Source organism: Castanea sativa, chromosome 5 (genome assembly GCF_040712315.1).
Source record: "Castanea sativa cultivar Marrone di Chiusa Pesio chromosome 5, ASM4071231v1".
In the NCBI taxonomy this organism is placed as follows: domain Eukaryota; kingdom Viridiplantae; phylum Streptophyta; class Magnoliopsida; order Fagales; family Fagaceae; genus Castanea; species Castanea sativa.
The window spans coordinates 8,008,430-8,026,542 of record NC_134017.1 but is presented as its reverse complement, the minus strand read 5'-3'; the positions used below and the strand labels follow the sequence as shown (position 1 = coordinate 8,026,542).

At 34.1% G+C, this 18,113-nt stretch overlaps 1 protein-coding gene and 1 pseudogene across 1 annotated transcript; both read left to right on the top strand.

Annotated features, from left to right (window-relative positions):
* LOC142637395 (TMV resistance protein N-like) overlaps positions 1 to 14,985 on the top strand; it is a 38,991-nt pseudogene extending 24,006 nt beyond the window's left edge.
* On the top strand, positions 6,360 to 14,852 carry LOC142637391 (TMV resistance protein N-like). Its single transcript, XM_075811669.1, has 7 exons — positions 6,360 to 6,482; positions 7,336 to 7,875; positions 8,170 to 9,259; positions 9,380 to 9,655; positions 9,770 to 10,858; positions 10,939 to 11,683; positions 13,741 to 14,852. Exons 2-6 carry the CDS (start codon positions 7,364 to 7,366, stop codon positions 11,662 to 11,664), a joined length of 3,693 nt encoding a protein of 1,230 aa, XP_075667784.1. The 5' UTR covers positions 6,360 to 6,482; positions 7,336 to 7,363; the 3' UTR covers positions 11,665 to 11,683; positions 13,741 to 14,852.
* Positions 14,986 to 18,113: the final 3,128 nt, after the last annotated feature.

The following is an 18,113-nucleotide window of genomic DNA, read 5'->3' as shown; positions in this document are numbered from 1 at the left end:
ACTTTCAAATTTCATTTTTTAGATATGCCATCTGCATCAAAATTCCAAGAACCTGCTCTCTCACAGTCTCCCCGCCATAGCAGTATCCACCTCTCCTACATCAAATTTCATTTTTTAGATATGCCATCTGCATCAAATTTCATTGAGAATTTCAAATTTAATGATTGACCTCTTGACAGATTGCCTTTAAGGTGTTTGTGGAAATGCTTGTTTTTCTTGGCATTTCTTTGTTGGCTTATGCTCTCATTTCTGGTGGGTGGGTATATGAAGGTGTCATTTGTGGTGGACATGTTTTAGCTGTGTTGGGGTGGGAAGTGGATTTAGAAGGGGGAAATATATGCTTTGGCCTGAATGAGGCACTTGTAAGAGCATAGTTTCTTTTTCCTATTTTCATGTGTTCATGTGTTTTATAATTTTGCATATGAGGTGTTTTAAGAAAAATGCAACTTAATGATAACTATGGATGTTTGTATGGTGTAAATTAAAATGGTTTGTTGGGTTTTACTGATGTAGAATCGATTTGAATAAGAAGCAAATGCAACAATGCATGCATCTCTTGTTTAGTTCCATTAGAGTTGATGTCACATGCATATTACTTTTAGCAACCATGTGCAACTTCTTTTTTTAATTAATATTCATGAGTTTTTACTTGCAGAGGTAAGTAGCATTGATGCCCAAATTAGAGCGGTCGAAGTTTCCCCATGAATGAAGGTTGAGGGCTAGAGGCTAAGGTGAAGCAACAGTGGGAGAAAAAAGTAAAATTGCTAGGATTGAAGTCCAAATTGGAACATTTAGATTTATTCATCTAAGATAATCAGGTCAATGTCAATGTAGATGGGAAGGATAGGGAGATTTTTCCCCTCCCCCTAAGTTGAACTCTCTTGTAGTCTTTAATCAGAAGAGGGTATTATTTATTTATTTTTATTTTTTTTCACTCTTTGTTTATATCCGCATAGTAGAGGGAAATTTCTTTTCTTTAGTTGTAAGAATCTTTTTTGATCTCTTTCTTGTTTATGTGATAATAGAGGGAAAAGAGATTGGTTGTAAATGACTATAATAGAAGAGAGACGAAAAAAAAAATTGAACTTATTTTAAAATCTTGTTGCTCAAGACATGCAGTAAGCTTTGGATGGGTTGTTACAGCTGCTCTAGGAATGACTAGTACTGAAAATACTTTCGGAAACCAACTTGGGAGTAAGAAGCTGCAATTCCAAAGATAGTTGCTGCAATGCTCAAAGTTGAAATGCAAGCGTAAAAATATGGATCATCATTCTTCGTAAGAAGCAATAGTTGCCTGGTAATAGCCATCCAATGTTCATAGCCAGACATTTCAACCTAAAATAACTTCAAATGCTCCCTGTCATTATAACAACCATTAAATTAATATACGCTATAGAATGTTATGAACTAGCCTCATGAAATTGTGAGGGAAAAAGAATTTGAGTTCTAATTTTCTGCTTTCATCTCTATTAATTTGTTTCTCTTTAAATAGCATACAGTACATGACATATGTACGATACAACTTATGATAAACACCCAACTCATAACATAAGCTAGATAAAAAAACTAGCAAACAACCCAATGCTCCTCTACACTTCAGAAAGTCTAGGAAATAAGCTATTAATAATTTTTATCTCTAACTCATGAATCCATCTCATCCAAAGCCAATAATGACAGCTCCTTCATGTTCAAGTTGCTGATCCTCATCTTTGGCCTATTCCTCATCCTCATCTTTGGCAAGCCGAGATTCCCTCTACTCCAAGCATCTTCCAAAATGCAAATGCCTTCCAGGTTTGTCCGAATCATAACACAGAATCACTAAATTATTGTTCATCAATAAAAATCTATTGTCTAACTACTTCATGGTTTAAACTATCCAATATTTACCATTGCATCATTAACTGTATTCAAAAGTACATTAAAATGCACACAAGTTTGCTAGCACAAATGTCAATTATTATTACTGTCAATTAGATTGACAAGCCTTTATACTATCAGTCATTACCTTTGGCCGTGAAAATAAGATTTTTTTCCATGGTAAGGATAACTTGAACTTCATACAAGGCATAAAAGTCAATATCTAAATAGCCAATATTCAAAGTTCAAAAGTTTTTGCCTATCCAAATTTTCACCATATCTGTTGAAGTTAGGAAACCATAATGCACACTAAACTTTATTTCAGGGATTCAATTCTCTCTTGCTTTGTCATTGACATTCATTCCATGCGATTGGTCGCCAATTGAAAATATGACCAGACTCCACTGCTCATGCATGTATGCCTATAATTATCACAACACTCGTAAACAAAGAATAAAACTTATAGCATGGTCATGGCACTAATCTTGATATAATATATAGAGCATTGCACCTCAGATATAGCAACTGAAATTACTTGCAAATTTAAGGTAAACAACACTTAAGAGTTCACGTGGTAACAGGTCCAAGAATGAGTCTTGATGATTGAACTAAGCTTTTCTCATGGAAATAAACAAGTTGAATAAAAAGCCTATACCTAAATTCTTTAAAGATGACGTGGTCTTTTCATTGGGGCATTTTATCAAACGAGTTGATTACAATGAGTCAGTCATAGGAGGAATGAACATGAATTGTGAAATTAATTGGCCATAAATACGTAAATACCCAAAAGAAAAATCATCAAAGAGATCAACATGGATATCAATGGAAACTAAAGAAAAACAAAATAAAAGATCACCAAGAACACCTATGGCATAAAATGTCATGGGCTAAGAAATCCGGGAATTTCATCCTACAAAAAGAAAGGGAAAATAGAACTCACCCTATTCATCGCTTGAATCTTCTTGAAGCATTATCATCCTTTGTTAAAGGAACAACATACCTCTCAAATCTAAAAATTTGGATTACCCATCAAAGCATTTTGTATATCCAGGATGAGGAGGCGAGGGATTACGATAGAGAAAACGTAGAGGAGGCGTGCGGTGATAAGCAAGGCAGTGCTGAGGTTGCCGTTGCTGGTGAGTGGGATGTTGGAGGCGATTTCACCAAAAATACATTTTGTTCGGTGTTGGGAAATATGTGATATTCCATAAAACAAATTTTGAAGAAAGGTTTCAGATCCTGCCATTTACATCTCAAATTTGAATTTGGTCTAAAAAACAAAATTTGAAAACACTCTCAGAAGAACTGACGGGGTTAAAGGGACGTTAGACATAATGGGTGACATGGCAGGTTAGCTTACATCGTCAGTTTTTAATGATCCGTCTTCTTCTTATTGGTTAGGATTACACAATAATTTCTCTTTTTTTTGTACTTTTTTTGGGATTTAGATCCTATAGATTTTCTATAGTACTTTGCCAAATAGATTTCTTTAAATCTTAACCATTCTTTAATAATTTAATTGTCTAGATTTTGTCATGTCAACATTTCATTAATGTGGCGTTTGGTACGGGGGAATCCACATTACTTCTGGCATCAAGATTCTTAGGAATCACATTCCTAGGAATGTATTTATTCCTATGTTTGGTTTCATTTGGAGATTCCTAGGAATGTGAGATGATAATGTTTGGTATATTCCCAGGAATCTTAAGTGAATTATTTATTTTTCTCATTTTGTCCTTAGATTTGAATGTGAAATACTAAGTCCTTTAAAAAAACTTCCTTTAAATAAATAATGAAAAATATATATAAACTATTAAAAATATCTTCCTCTAAATAAATAGATAAAAAAAATATTTTAGAATTAATATGACATTGACGTTTTTAATCAATGATATTGCACACATGTGCACTAACATCATCCACATTTGACGTAGTAAATCTAATTGATGTAGCAACACAACTAAAATTTTCTTTTTATGATTCCTTGGTGGTCGAGCCATCACTGCAATCATACACAAGAAATAAAAACTTGACATTTAAGAAAATTACAAATTATGAAAACAACTGCTACTAAACTAGCTACCAGTGTGACATATAGCTATGTAACTAATATAATGGAAGAAAACTACTTGGGATACTTACTAATAAATTCTTATTAGCTAAAAAAATCTGTTGTTTTTAATCTTAGACTAGCTATTGCCCGTAAATGACCAGTGCAAAAAGAGTAAAATGAGTTTCCTCCATTATATATTCTCACAATAATATCAAACCAATGAATCATAAAACAGCTAAACAATTAATTACAAACGAAATTACAAGCATCATAAAACAGCTACTAATATTATAGCGGCAGAGAATTATTTTGTCTTAGATTAGTTGCACACATAGAGTCATATACCAGCGTGGCAGATCTAGAAGAAAGAGAGTCACAGGTGCTACGTGATAGAATAGGTGCAAAAGACGCAAGGTTCAGGGAAGGTGATGAGGTGGAGAAGTTAGACTCTTTTTTTTTTTGGAAAAGTGGAGGAGAAGTTAGACTTTAAGACCGTGTATCATGTTCCATCTCTTCACTCAAAAAAAAAAAAAAAAAAAGGACCGTGTATCATCTAGAAGCACGTTGTTGGCGAAAATTTGCTGAATAGTACCATTTTAAAAACCATTTTGGTGAATAGTATATGAATGCAATTTTATTCATGGGTTGTTAAAAATTTATGCATTTTGTATCATTGTAAAATCAAAATCAAAAGCACTAGAGAGGATACAAATTATTGACATGTACTGTAACATATGAATCTAGAAACAAAGCTATAAATCCAAAAAAAAAAAAAAAAACTACATGAAGCTACTAATTAGATCTATATTTCTAGAAACTAAACAAAACTAAGATCTGAGATACGGATAGAAACATTAACAAATTCTCATGAAAATAAATTCATTAAAGTTTTGTTGAACAATACACACAACAGTAAATGTGATTTCTCAAAAAAAAAAAAAAAAAAGTAAAACTGAATACCTGGCAATAATGGAGAGTCTCCTTCAAACTTTTTTTTTCACACGTAAAATCTAAATAGAACTTTGTTAAAAAATATATTAACAGGGTTGTTTATCCTTATATTGTTTTGGCGGGAAAAGATAAAGACAAAAGAAAAGATATTGATAATTTGTTTATAGTTTATCTTAATTGTTTAAATGATAAGGAAAAAGGGTTAAAATTGTAAATTTATAAAAAATATAATTTATTTTAAGCTTGGGAATCTGGATTCCTACCTGTTTTAAAGGGAATCCACATTCCCACTGAGAGGGGTTTAAGAGGGGAATCCAGATTCCCTGGCATCTGATTCCCAAGCATAATTTGCAACCAAACATAGGAATCTTTAAACATTCCTAGGAATCTTAAAACATTCCCCCATACCAAACGCCACATAATAATAATCTTAACTGTTTTGTTTGCAACATTATTTTATTATTTTAAGACTATTGTTAGTGGAATGTTCACATGGCAGAATCTAGACCTTAAAATCATAAAAGAGTGGTTAGGATTGAAAATCCATTGGTAGAGTAAATCAGGAAATCTAGAAGATTTGAATCCGTTTTTTCATGTGTCTTTCGTAACAAACTAGTTAACGAATTTAGTTATTTATTAACTAGTTTGTTAGTATTGTTTATCTAATTGTAGTTGTACTACATCACTTTTTTTTTAATACTATTATGGAGGCCTCTTTATAAATGTTCTGATTCCTAATTGAAATTTCATTAGTTATTTAAATGAATCTTCTTTTCCTAGTCTCAATAAGCTTCCTGAATACCACTGTACACCTTTAGTGCAATGGTCACTCTACAAATATAAAAACTTGTGGGGTGTAGGAGGTAAATGTTGGGTTTCAAGTCTTCAGGAGGGAGTTTCACACATATTTACACTTAGATTAGGCTAAAGTAGAATTTTATCTTGTAAAAAAAAAAAAAAAAAAAAAAAAAAAAAAAAAAAAACTTCCTGAATAAAAGCTCACAACAATTTCCATGATTATGGTATGATAGTTTTATATTTATTGTGGCCAAATTCCATCTACCAATAAATAATTAATTTATGAGTAAGTTTTTGACTTTTGTCATTAACATTACTTATAAATTAATAATTAATGGTAACATTGTTTTCACTTTAACCTAACACTAAGGGTTATTTGGGATCTGCTTATTTGTTAAAACTGAAATTTTTTTTGTTAAAAGTACAGTAAAAGCATAGATCAACAGCAAAATAAGATATACAGAAGTCAAGAAAAGTGAGTTTAATAATGGTGGATGACTCACATGGGCAAAGTACTCTTCTTCGTATTTTACTCCTCTTTTCGTTTGCTTTGTAGACTATTGAACATAATGGAGAGGAATCTTCCAACTAAAAAACAAAAGCCAATAAACTAAAAACAAAAAGATGAATTATTCGGTCCCACGAGTAAAAGCAATTCCAATGACGAAGCTTCCTAGTTCATACAACTTTCCTTGACTCTCCAACTTTAACTATAATAGTGTTTCTCTTCAATTATTGTCACTCTATTTTTTTCTCTCTCAAACTGAGCACACACAAAGTTTTTTCTACCACCAAATCGTTCAAGCCTACTCGCATCCTCAAGGTCCTATCTCTTCTCTTATGCAATGTTTTGTGTGAATTCTCTGTTTTATTTCTATCTTTCATTCATTTTATATTTATCTATATGTTTCGATTTCTCTTTTAGATGATGAGAAAGCAGAGGGAAAGGGGAGGAGGAACATACAGATTTTTTTGTACTGGGTTTTGACCTTTTGTTTTATAGTATCTGAATTTGTCTGGTCTTTTACGAACTGTGATTGTTAAATTACAAACACAGAGGATGCTTTTGTAATAATTTAACGTTAGTTAAATAAATTTCTGCATAAATAATAATCATAATAACGTGAGTTATCTACTTTGTATAAAAAATAAACAAACAAAAAATGTTGACTTCACTGAAAACAGAGGATGTGTGAATGCCCAGTAAGGCTAGGATCGTTGCCAATAGCTTGTTTTTTTTCGTCTTATTATTTAAAAAAAATTAAATTAAATGGTGCGAGGTAATTAGCAAATTGAGCGTAGTTGAAAGATTGTTGTGACCTTAGTTTATTTTATTAATGTCTTTCGTCTCTCTTTCACATACTCAAACAAAAGAAAAAATAATAGTCATTCCTTTATTAAAAAAGAAATTATATAATAGGAATTGAATCATGTGTTGTTTCTAAGATATTTTTGAGCTTTACAATCACTACTGCAAATTCATTTCTCAAATCCATAAGGTTTCAATTTATACACGTCCATCTCTTTTTTCTATCCTTTCACTCCCTCCTTAAAATAAAACATCCATATCAAATATTTCCTTTTTTCTCTAATTTTTTTTCTTTTACTTTTTCTGTCAATTTTAATTGAAAACTACCTCTTTTATTTATTTATTTATTTATTTTTCTTTATTGTAGTTCAATACTTGCCGCCAACATATTTCCAATGTCTTCCATTAGCTCTCAGAAGGCCTGCTCTTCGTCATCATTTTCATCTTCAACACCTCGGTGGAAATATGATGTCTTTCTTAGTTTTAGAGGTGAGGACACCCGCACTAGTTTTACAGACCATCTATATGTTGCTTTGAAACAAAGGGGCATAGTTACCTTTAGAGACGAGGAAAATCTTGAGATAGGAAAATCTATTTCACCGGAGCTCTTGAAAGCAATAAAAGAATCGAGATTTGCAATTGTCATTCTCTCAAGAAACTTTGCGTCATCAACATGGTGCTTGGATGAACTTACAAAGATAATTGGATGCCTAAAAGAGACGATCACGACTGTTTTGCCAATATTTTATGATGTGGATCCATCTGATGTACGAAAACAAACGGGTGCCTTTGCCCAAGCCTTTTTTAAACATGAAGAACGTTTCAAGGACAATATAGAGAAAGTGCAAACATGGAAAGTTGCTTTAGAAGAAGTGGCAAATCTCAAAGGGTGGCACCTACAGGATAGGTAATCCAATTTGACATATTACTTGCTTTTAGATGTTCAAACTTCAAATAAATACTCTTCTTATCTTAAGCCTTGTTTTGAACTTTAAGTAAAGCAACAAAGATGTTCACACTTCTTTTTTATTTTTACTTGATCTTACTAATTTACATCTTGTATTTCTTTCAAATTTCTCTTGCACCAAGTTATTTACTTTTTCTTGGTTTAACCAACATAATAGAACATTGTATGTCTACTTTCTTTTTTGGTCCTATTTGTGCGTGGTACTCACTAGATATCATTCTCTCTTCATTGCAGGTCTGAGGCACAACTTATCCAAAATATTGTGGGGGAGTTATGGCAAAAATTGAGTTATGAATTCTTAGAAGATACTGAAGACCTAGTAGGAATAGAATCTCGAGTGAAGGAATTGGAGTCATGTTTGGTTATAGGGTCTGATGATGTTCGCATTATAGGGGTTTGGGGGATGGGGGGAATAGGTAAAACAACTCTTGCTAGAGTTGTTTTTCGTATGGTTTCAAACAAGTTTGAAGGTTGTTGCTTTCTCCCTAATGTTAGGGAGGTTTGTGAAAAAGATGGTTTAATTCCATTGCAACAACAACTTATTAGAAAAATATTAAATGAAAGTATAAGTATACAAGATGTTGACGAGGGAGTTTTTGTGATAAAGAATAGATTACGTCATAAAAGAATTCTTATCGTTCTGGATGATATAAATCAATTAGACCAGTTGAAAAAGTTAGTTGGGAAGCATAATTGGTTTGGTTCTGGTAGTAGAGTTATCATAACAACAAGGGACAAACATTTACTGCGTATACTTGAAGTAGATGAAATATTCGAAGCTGAAGGATTGAGTGATGATGAAGCTCTTCATCTTTTGAGTTTAAAAGCTTTTAAAAACGGCCATCCTCCCAAAGATTATCTAGAGCTATCCAAAGATGTTGTACAATATACCAAAGGCCTTCCTTTAGCAATTGAGATTTTGGGTTCCTTTTTGTTCAGTAGAAGCATCAATCAATGGAAAAGTACATTAATTAGGATAAAAGAATATCCTGAATGTGCAATTCTCCAAGCACTTAAAATAAGTTATGATGGACTACACGAAACGGAGAAAAAAATATTCCTATATATTGCATTTTTCTTTAACCATGACGAAAAAAATAGTGTTGTAGAGAAACTAAATTATTTTGGCCTTTACCCTGATGTTGGATTAGAGGTTCTAGTTGATAAATCTCTCATAAAAATAGAAGCCTCTAACGTGTGGATGCATGATTTACTACAAGACATGGCTAGGAAAATAATTCATGAAGAATGCCCTGAAGAGCCTGGAAAACGTAGCATTTTGTGGTTATTTGAAGACATTAACAATGTACTAACAAATAATACGGTAAGAGGTTATATAAAAACTTGAGCACCTACCCTATTATATTATTTATGTTCAAATTATAGTAGCTTTGGTAGTCATACATTTTGCAATTCTCTAATCCCTTTTGTTCATGATTATTAGGGAACAGAAGCAATTCAAGGCATAGTCCTAAAGTTGCCTGAATCAAAAGAGGCATATTGGAATCCTGATTCATTTTCAAAGATGCATCATCTTAAATTGCTCAGAATTAGTAATGTTCAACTTCTCCACGAACCCAAACATCTTCCTATTAGCTTAAGATTTCTTGAGTGGAGTGGGTACCCTTCAAAATCTTTGCCATTGAATTTCCAATCAAGTGAGCTTGTTGAACTTTACATGTGTGGTAGCCGCATTGAACAACTTTGGAAAGGAGCAAAGGTAATTTAAGCATCCTTGTACTTGTTTATATTTAAGTTCCATTAAATTGTAGGTATTTGTTGAAGCTAATTGTTCTTTTTTTTTTTTTTTTTTTTTTTTTTTTGCTTTTAATAGTCTTTTGAGAAGTTGAAAATCATCCAAATGAATGGGTCTACAAACCTTAAACAGACCCCTGATTTGATCAAAGTCCCAAATCTTGAGGAAATGGTTCTTGAAGATTGTTTAAATTTACATGAGATCCACCCTTCAACTTGGGTTCATAATAGACTTACTCGTCTCAATCTAAAAGGTTGTGTAAATGTCAATGTCAAAACTCTTCCAAGCAAGTTCGAAATGGAGTTTCTTGAGGATCTTATTCTTTCTGGTTGCTCAAAACTAAAAAAGATTCCAGAATTTGGAGAAAACATGCAACGAGTATTGAAGCTTTATTTGGGTGGAACTGCTATTACTAAACTACCAACATCAATTGGGCATTTGACCAGCCTTGTTTTATTGGACGTAAGAGATTGTAAAAGTCTTACGTGTCTACCAAGCGTCATTTTTAATTTTAAGTTGCTTAAAGACGTGAATATTTCGGGATGCTCAAGACTTGATAGATTGCCTGAGAATGTGGGTAACGCTGAAAGTGTAGAGGAGCTGGATGTGAGTGGAACTGCAATAAAAGAGGTGCCTTCTTCCATTGGTCTCTTAAAAAATCTTAAAGTGCTATCTTTCAATGGATGTAAGGGGTTATCATCATTTAACTCTACATCTTGGTATGATCTCCTCCCTTTTTCTTCAAGGCCAAAAATTGCAGATCCCGTGGGGTTGTCCTCTCTATCGAGTTTGTGTTCTTTGACTGAATTGAATCTACAAGACTGCAATCTCAGGGAAATCCCTAATGATATTGGTTGCTTATTCTCTTTAGAAGAAATAGATCTAAGTGAGAATAGTTTTGTTTGCCTTCCTGATAGCATCAGTCAACTATGTAAGTTGGAAATGATGCATTTGAATAATTGCACGAGTCTTCGATCATTGCCAAAGCTTCCAGTAGATATCGTAGCAATTTGTGGACATGGTTGTACCTCACTGGAAATGGTACCAGATCTCCAAAAACCTAATTTTTTTTGTAAGGGAGAGCTTTATCTTTCAAATTGCAATCAACTGGCTGACAATCAAGATTTCATTGACATCTTTTTGGCTCTGATAAGAAATCACCATCAGGTCTCTCTCTCTCTCTCTCTCTCTCTCTCTCTCTCTCTCTCTCTCTCTGTGTTATAAACAACTTGCTTTTTATGTTTTAGGGACTCATTCGTCCCCATAGATATGACGATCAAGATTACAATTGGAGATATGACATGATTATTTCTGGAATTGTAATTCCGAAGTGGTTTATCCATCAAAGTATTGGGGCTGAAGTGAATATAAAAGAACCTTCTTCTCATTTGTGTGATGACTGGATGGGGATTGCTGTTTGCGTTGCATTTTCTTCTCTTTGCAATATTGAAGTAACTTGTCAGTTCATAGCAAATGGAGAAGTAATGTCTTCTGTAGCAGACTTTCTTTTCACATATGCTGATTTATTTTCAGATCATATTTGGCTATGTTATTTGCTTCCTCAATACTACAACGAGAAGGACATAAAATTACTGAACGAATGTGAAGCAAATGAATTGAGTCAAATTGGCATTAAAATTGAAATCAATGATTCAAGATTGGAGGTGAAGAAATGCGGGTTCCGAATGGTATACAAGAAAGACATAGAAGAACTCAACCGAACTATGGCTCAGAGTAGCAACACCAGCATCATTCCTTATGAGGACTTGGATATTCTCCATCATAATTTCGACAATTCAGAAGTGGTTGCAAAAGATAACAAAGCAAAGCAAACTCGTGACTATTACAATGGGATTGGACCTAGTGGAGAAGGAAGTTGTAATGATGTGGCACACCGAAACAGGATTGAAAGGCTACATGGTGACTCGGATTGTGAGGAGTACTTCGAATGTGGTGAGGGGATCAGTGATTAGCAGGAATTTCAAATACTCTGTGAGTCAATGAATCCAAATTAATTCATATTTGTTTTATCTTTTGGTATATATTTGTACTTTAGTTTGATTTGATTTAAATTCTAAATAGTATATTGCTTATCTTCGTTATTCGCACTTACTCCAAAAAGGGGCATCATTGAAGATTGTTGAACTCCTTGTCTTTTTTCTTAATCAACTTTTTTCTGTTGACTGCCCGTAAGTCACTGTTTTTCTTCTTAATTAAAGTTTTGTATAGATCACAATCACAATGATTAGTCTAGCTAGATGTAGCATCTTGCTTTCTTGAAGGTTTTATGCAGTTGTTTACTAACTGTCAGCCAAAGAAAATGCTCTGTTCTGTTTAAAAGAGTCCAAATGATTTATATAAATATTCTGCTCTGCTCTGAAATTCTTATTTTTTCAAAGTAGGATGTTAATGTGATTCGTGGTTCAACTGAAAAGGATCTATATCATCTACATTCTTCATAATTGATTTGTAGGTCAACTGAAAAGGATCTATATCTACATCAGTAGTGGTTTTGGTAATTTTCTTAAGCTAGCATAATTAGGAAGCTAAGCTTGTACCCATATGTAAACAGGTGTGTGATAAACAACTAAATAAAAAGCTCTCACCGGAGACAATCTTTTATGCTAAAAGCATTTAATTTTGATTTATCTGTCACCACAACATGTTTTGAATGACTATATATTGCTCAATTGTTAGACATGCCATGATGAATTAGTGATTTATGATAATAGAATATGGAATAGTAAGTAGTACTAAATGGCCTCAGATATGTGTAGCTTTTGTTCTGGAATGTAAGGAAATCATCATTCACACCATTGTCCTATCACCTATGTATTGCTTGTGTAGAAGCATTGATGAGACCTTGATCGAGTTTAAAAGAACGTTGCTACGACATGAATTATGTAAAATTCACATTTTAAAAGTTTTTACCAAAAGATTTTTGTGCTTTTGCCTCTTAATGTACTTGAAAGTTTTTCCACCTTTCTATAACTTTCACTCTGAATCAAATTATTGGCTTAAGGTTGTCCATACCCATTTTAGATCATTACCAGACCAGGCAGAGCTGACACAAACCAAAAGTCCTATCTCCAAATCGTACCTTAATTGGATTATACCCAGCAAAGAGACTTGACTAGAATTTAAATTAAAAGGACAGCAATAGACAGTAGAGAACCTGACCATACAACAAACTAGATTATATATTACTAAGCATATCATCTGAGACATATTCATCTTTTCAGTAATCAGACTGGAGAAGGCAAACAATTGTGTTGACAAGGTTGAAAGTTGTAGAAGGTAGCCTGCTTAGGGCTTAGATTGGTAAGCCCTCCTGTTTTACTTGCTATCATTGCTGTATTACATCTAGAATTAAAGTTTTCTCATATTATTCCCGTTGGGTTTATTATTTAGAAGGATGTATCATAATCATAGTGGAAAGATGTTAAGCTTTCATAATCATTGTCATTCATTTTTTGAAAATCTTATATTTTTTTGTCATTCAAAACAATCTGCATCTGTTAATAGGAATTTAAAGTTATCTTGACACTTTGACTTGGAAACAGCACCAGGTTAGGGAGTGATACTCTCTTGAGGTGTCTGGTCAAATTTTAGTCACCCCTATCTCAAGGTAAGGAGCTATTGATAAGCTGACATGGCCTCAATGATATAAGGTCAAAATAAGCTACCATTGAAAGTAAGGGAACTTAGGTTATAGGAGACATTTTTGTGGGGATTGAAGCTTCCTTTGAAGTTAATAATTTTTATGTGGAACACATGAGGACTTACTCATCAAATCAAAATAGTGAAACGAAACATAGTGAGTGACAGTGTGTCTTATGCAATGAGGAAGAGGAAAACTTGGATCTTTTATCCCTTAAGTGCTCATGCTATCTTGTTTGGATTAGATTTGAGCCTTGGAACTGAGTTAATTTCTCCTTGCTCTTTGAAGCACTGGTTGGCTCAATGGATGGAGGATCCAAATTTGTATAGATTGATGTTAAAGGGTGCAAAAGAGTGTGCTTAAGAAGTGATAATGCTTTGTATTGCAGGTATACATAAGCCTGTATTGCACATCAGGCAGATCAGAGTGACTGCAGGAAAGTACCAAGGCAAGTGTATCCAGTTCTGGAGGGCTGTGGATGTTGTTGACAATTGAGGGACACTAGCAGAGATGGTGTGGATGGGGTGGTTTTGGCTATTAAGCCAAATCATGTGATGGCAAGCTGTTGCAGTTCTTCCATATGCAACCAAATGGCATGTAGCTAGATGCCTGGCTGTGCAAACAGCATTAACTGAGGCTATACAGCTTGATTTTTGCAGACTTATTTCAACAATATCTAGAGTGGAGGACCTCTTTTTGAGAAAGAAAGTCCCTTGACAAATTTTTGTGCTGATTGAAGACCACAAGTGCATGGAAGTTGGTGAACACTAGTGGTTATGTATGTTGTGCATTAGAGAGTCATTGCAGATCTATGGGCCCTGGCTACTCTTGCTTTCTAATCTTATAGATATTTTTGGACTCTTCTAATAGCCAACCATTCTGACATTATTGTATCTAAAAACCAAACCAGAAAAAATGTTATCTTTATCCCTTTTTTGACTTATTTAAGCCTTGGGCATATGTCTGTGTGCATTCATTGACATTTTAAGACATTACATAAGAGATTTGTTTGTGTGTAAATTCCTGTTAAAGCAAATAAGAGCAATTGACTTGACCATTTAAAATTGCTTGAGACCAGCTTTTCTTCCCCTTATGAAGCTTCTACCATCCTGGGTAGTCTGTTGAGTCGTCACTGCCCTCCAGATAAAATTGCTTGGGCTTACTCCCATCGGGTTTGTTCACCACAAGCAGCGCCTATAAGTTCCTTGTCTTGATGCTGTCAGTTAAGCAGGAAGCTCGAATATGGATACTCAAAAACATTTTTGGATGGGAGTTTGGAGGCTACGGTTCCTAACAAGATTAAACATTTTATTTGGCGGCAGATTACGTCCTGTGATAAGTGTGAACTTTGCCAACTCTGCCCAAAAGATCTGTTGCATGCCATTTGGTCTCGCAAGGATGTTGAGAATACTTGGAGCTTAGTCCAATGCTACCACCAATCGAGTGCCCCCCAACCCCTGAATTTTTGTGACTTAGTCTCTCGGTTTTTGCAGGTTCAAGAAGATTACAGAAAGGAGGTGTTTGCTATATCAGCTTGGTTCTTGTGGAATCGGAGAAACGCTATCCATTTTGGCCGACCAGTGCACCCTTCGGCTCATATCATCTCGTTGGCGGGTAACTTGCTGCAAGATTTCTTGGCTACTCAAGAATTGGACCCGGTGGTGGCCCGCTCCCTCCCCCATCCTGCAACAATGGCGTCCTCTAGAGCTAAACCAGCACAAAGTCAACTTTGATGCTGCAATATTCAGAGCTACAAATTTGGCTGGAATTGGAGTAGTTGTTAGAGACTGGAGAGGTGAATTTGTTGGCGCGTTTTCTATCTCTGTGCTGCTGTCTCATACCGTTGCTGATATGGAAGCCTTAGCGTGTTGAAAAGCTGTCGAATTTGCTGCTGAGATTGGTCTGCAGAGAATAATTTTTGAAGGGGATTCAGCCGTGGTTATCAATGCTTTAAATCAAAGTAGTGCTGGATTATCAACCTATGGAGTAGTCGTTGAAGACATTCGCTGTCAAGCTATGGTTTTTCAGTCCTCTGTTTTCAATCATGCTAGTCGTTCTTGTAACTGTGTTGCCGATGCTTTAGTGAAAAAAGCTATAGGCAGTCAGGGTTCCCAGTTGTGGCTCAACGATCCACCCAAGGATATTGCCTCCTTCTTGTTATTTGATGTTCATTAAGTTCTTGTTCTTATTCAATAAAAACCCAGGCTTCTTGTCTGGTTTCTCAACCAAAAAAAAAAGACTTGACCATTTATTGGCTCTAGCCGAGTAACTATTGTATACATTTTTTGTTGTGCATCAACAAGATATGCGTCTTTTGAGTCAATTTATATAAATTTCCAATAGAAAAACTTTGCTCAAATGGGTTAGAATGGTAATAATAAGAAGATAAATAAAGTTTAGAATAGCTTCTCTTGTTTTTTAATGGAATGATGAAAATTGCATAATTAGTTCCAATTTAAAAGGATCTAAGGCAAAACCACCTAGTCTTTTCTAGCGTATAGTAGTGAATTATTGCTATGCTGCATAACATGATCATTTTGGTTTCAGCCAAGGAACACAAACAGTTGTAGAGAATTCACAACACTTGGTAATGTATTGAGAAATCTCATTAGTGCTTAGAGAATTTATAAGTCATTTGTGAACTTATTGAAACCCTCATATACCTCATGATGCAAATCCATTCGCAAAGTCATGAATTTTGAAGACGGGGTTCCCACTAAATTTTTTTAGATTACATTTTCAATCTTCATTTATTATTATTCATTTTTAAAAATGGTTACATCTAAAATCATTAATAATGTCTTCAACTGCCCTTTGTTCATCTACCAAAAAAAAAAAAAAAGCTTCAACTACCTTTGAAAATCCCCCGCCTCTTTCTTTTCCTTTTTCTCTCTTTCAAAGAACACAACAAGCTTTCTCTTCCTGTCCTATCAACGATTTCTAGGCATTTGCTATACCTTTTGGATTTGCAATGCAACAAATCACATAAACTACATTACACATAAAAAAATTTCCTAGTTTGTAACAATCATCAATTCTTTAATGGAAGTGAAACGCAGCAAAGGAATGATTGCATGACATAATCCTTTGACTTTCAAAGAACTTGGGTGCAATTGTGAGACCAAGATAGCTATTTTGTTTGAAATGTTCGAAACCAATATATAAATCATTGTGATGCAAAAATTTCACAACTCTAGGTTATGTGAAAGAAACAAATTATTAGAAAAAGAGAAATAAAAGAGAGAAAAGCCGTGCCAGGGGGGGGGGTAACCATAAAAGGCACAAAGAAATCAAAACTCACCAAAGAACTGAGTGAAAATGAAGAAGTTCAAGTTGCAGGAAACATTTTAGGTCATTGCTAGCAGAAGAGGTTTCACGATGGTGTCAATGCTGAATACTACTTGAAGAAAATGTATACCCAAAAGAAGTATCCTATCTCAAGCTCAATTATGAACAGATTTAGATATAAAATGATACAAAGGAAGCAAATGGAAGAAGAGAATAAGAGTAAAGAAATTATTGAGAGCCAAATAAACATAGATGTAAGCTGTATAATTCCAAGAAGTGAGTTGCAGATAACTAAAAAAATGTCAAAAGTGTTAATTGACAGAAAAACATAGCATTTTTTTTTTTGGTGAAAAGAAAAATGGTTAGGAGGGGATTGTGGCACCCCTTAACCGTCTCCGAGCAAGACCTCATTTTTATGAAGTATAAGGGGCAGCACCACTTCCCTAGTGGGGAAAGGACTCGAACCCAGGATCTAAGGCCACTAGTCCACTCTCAACAGTAGCGAACATAATATATTTAGAGTATATCAATTAATTGATATACATCCTACAGACATGCCTATGCCCATAAATAACAATGTGGATATAGATGGCTTTCACAAATAAAAATTTTCAATCAATTTTAGTGATCTACAATCATGGAAGGCACAAATAAGTAACCTCACTTGATAAATATGAGGCTTCAACAATTTTAGGAGTAAAAAAAATTTAGGATTCAACACAAGTGATTTTTAACTTTCTTAAATGGGAGGTAAAGTAGAGATAAGATTTGAACTCAAGACCACTTACTTTAATACTATGATGAACTATTAGTTGTTCCAAAAGTTTAAATTATTAGAAAATGGTGAACCTAATAATTTACCTATTATTCTAATGGTTTGAAATAGAATGACATGTCATGGTCTATCAACTTGAAACTCTATATTGGGTAAAATTTCTCATTTGCTAAGACCGCTACTAAAATGAATTTCTTCTTCTTTCCTTCAGTTTTTCAGTTTTCTCTATTGAGTAAAAGTTCTCATCCACCACTTCAATGGGGTATCCCCAATTGTATATCTAACTTGGTTTATTGTGGTAAGGATCCATAGTTGACCCCAAAATTTGAGACTAATGCTTCTTGTTGTTGTTATACTAAGTTCCTTAAACACATTTGCCAACTGTGGGAGCTCGAATTCCCAAATTATCGCTAAACAAAAAATTAAAAATTAAGAACAACCAAGAATCCCCCAACACTACAAAAGGCTAGTACTACTGACAAAGACATGATCTTTAAACCACCAATAGCAAGTAAACAAGAAACTAGGCTATGTTTGATACCGTTGTTTAAACAATAGTTTTCAACGTTTAAATAATAACAATACTTCTAACACATATTTCTATAACACTCAAACTCGTATTTTCATAACACTGAAAACTGAACAGCAATACTTAAACACTGCTACCAAACGGGCCCTAAGAACTGGGTAACCAAAGA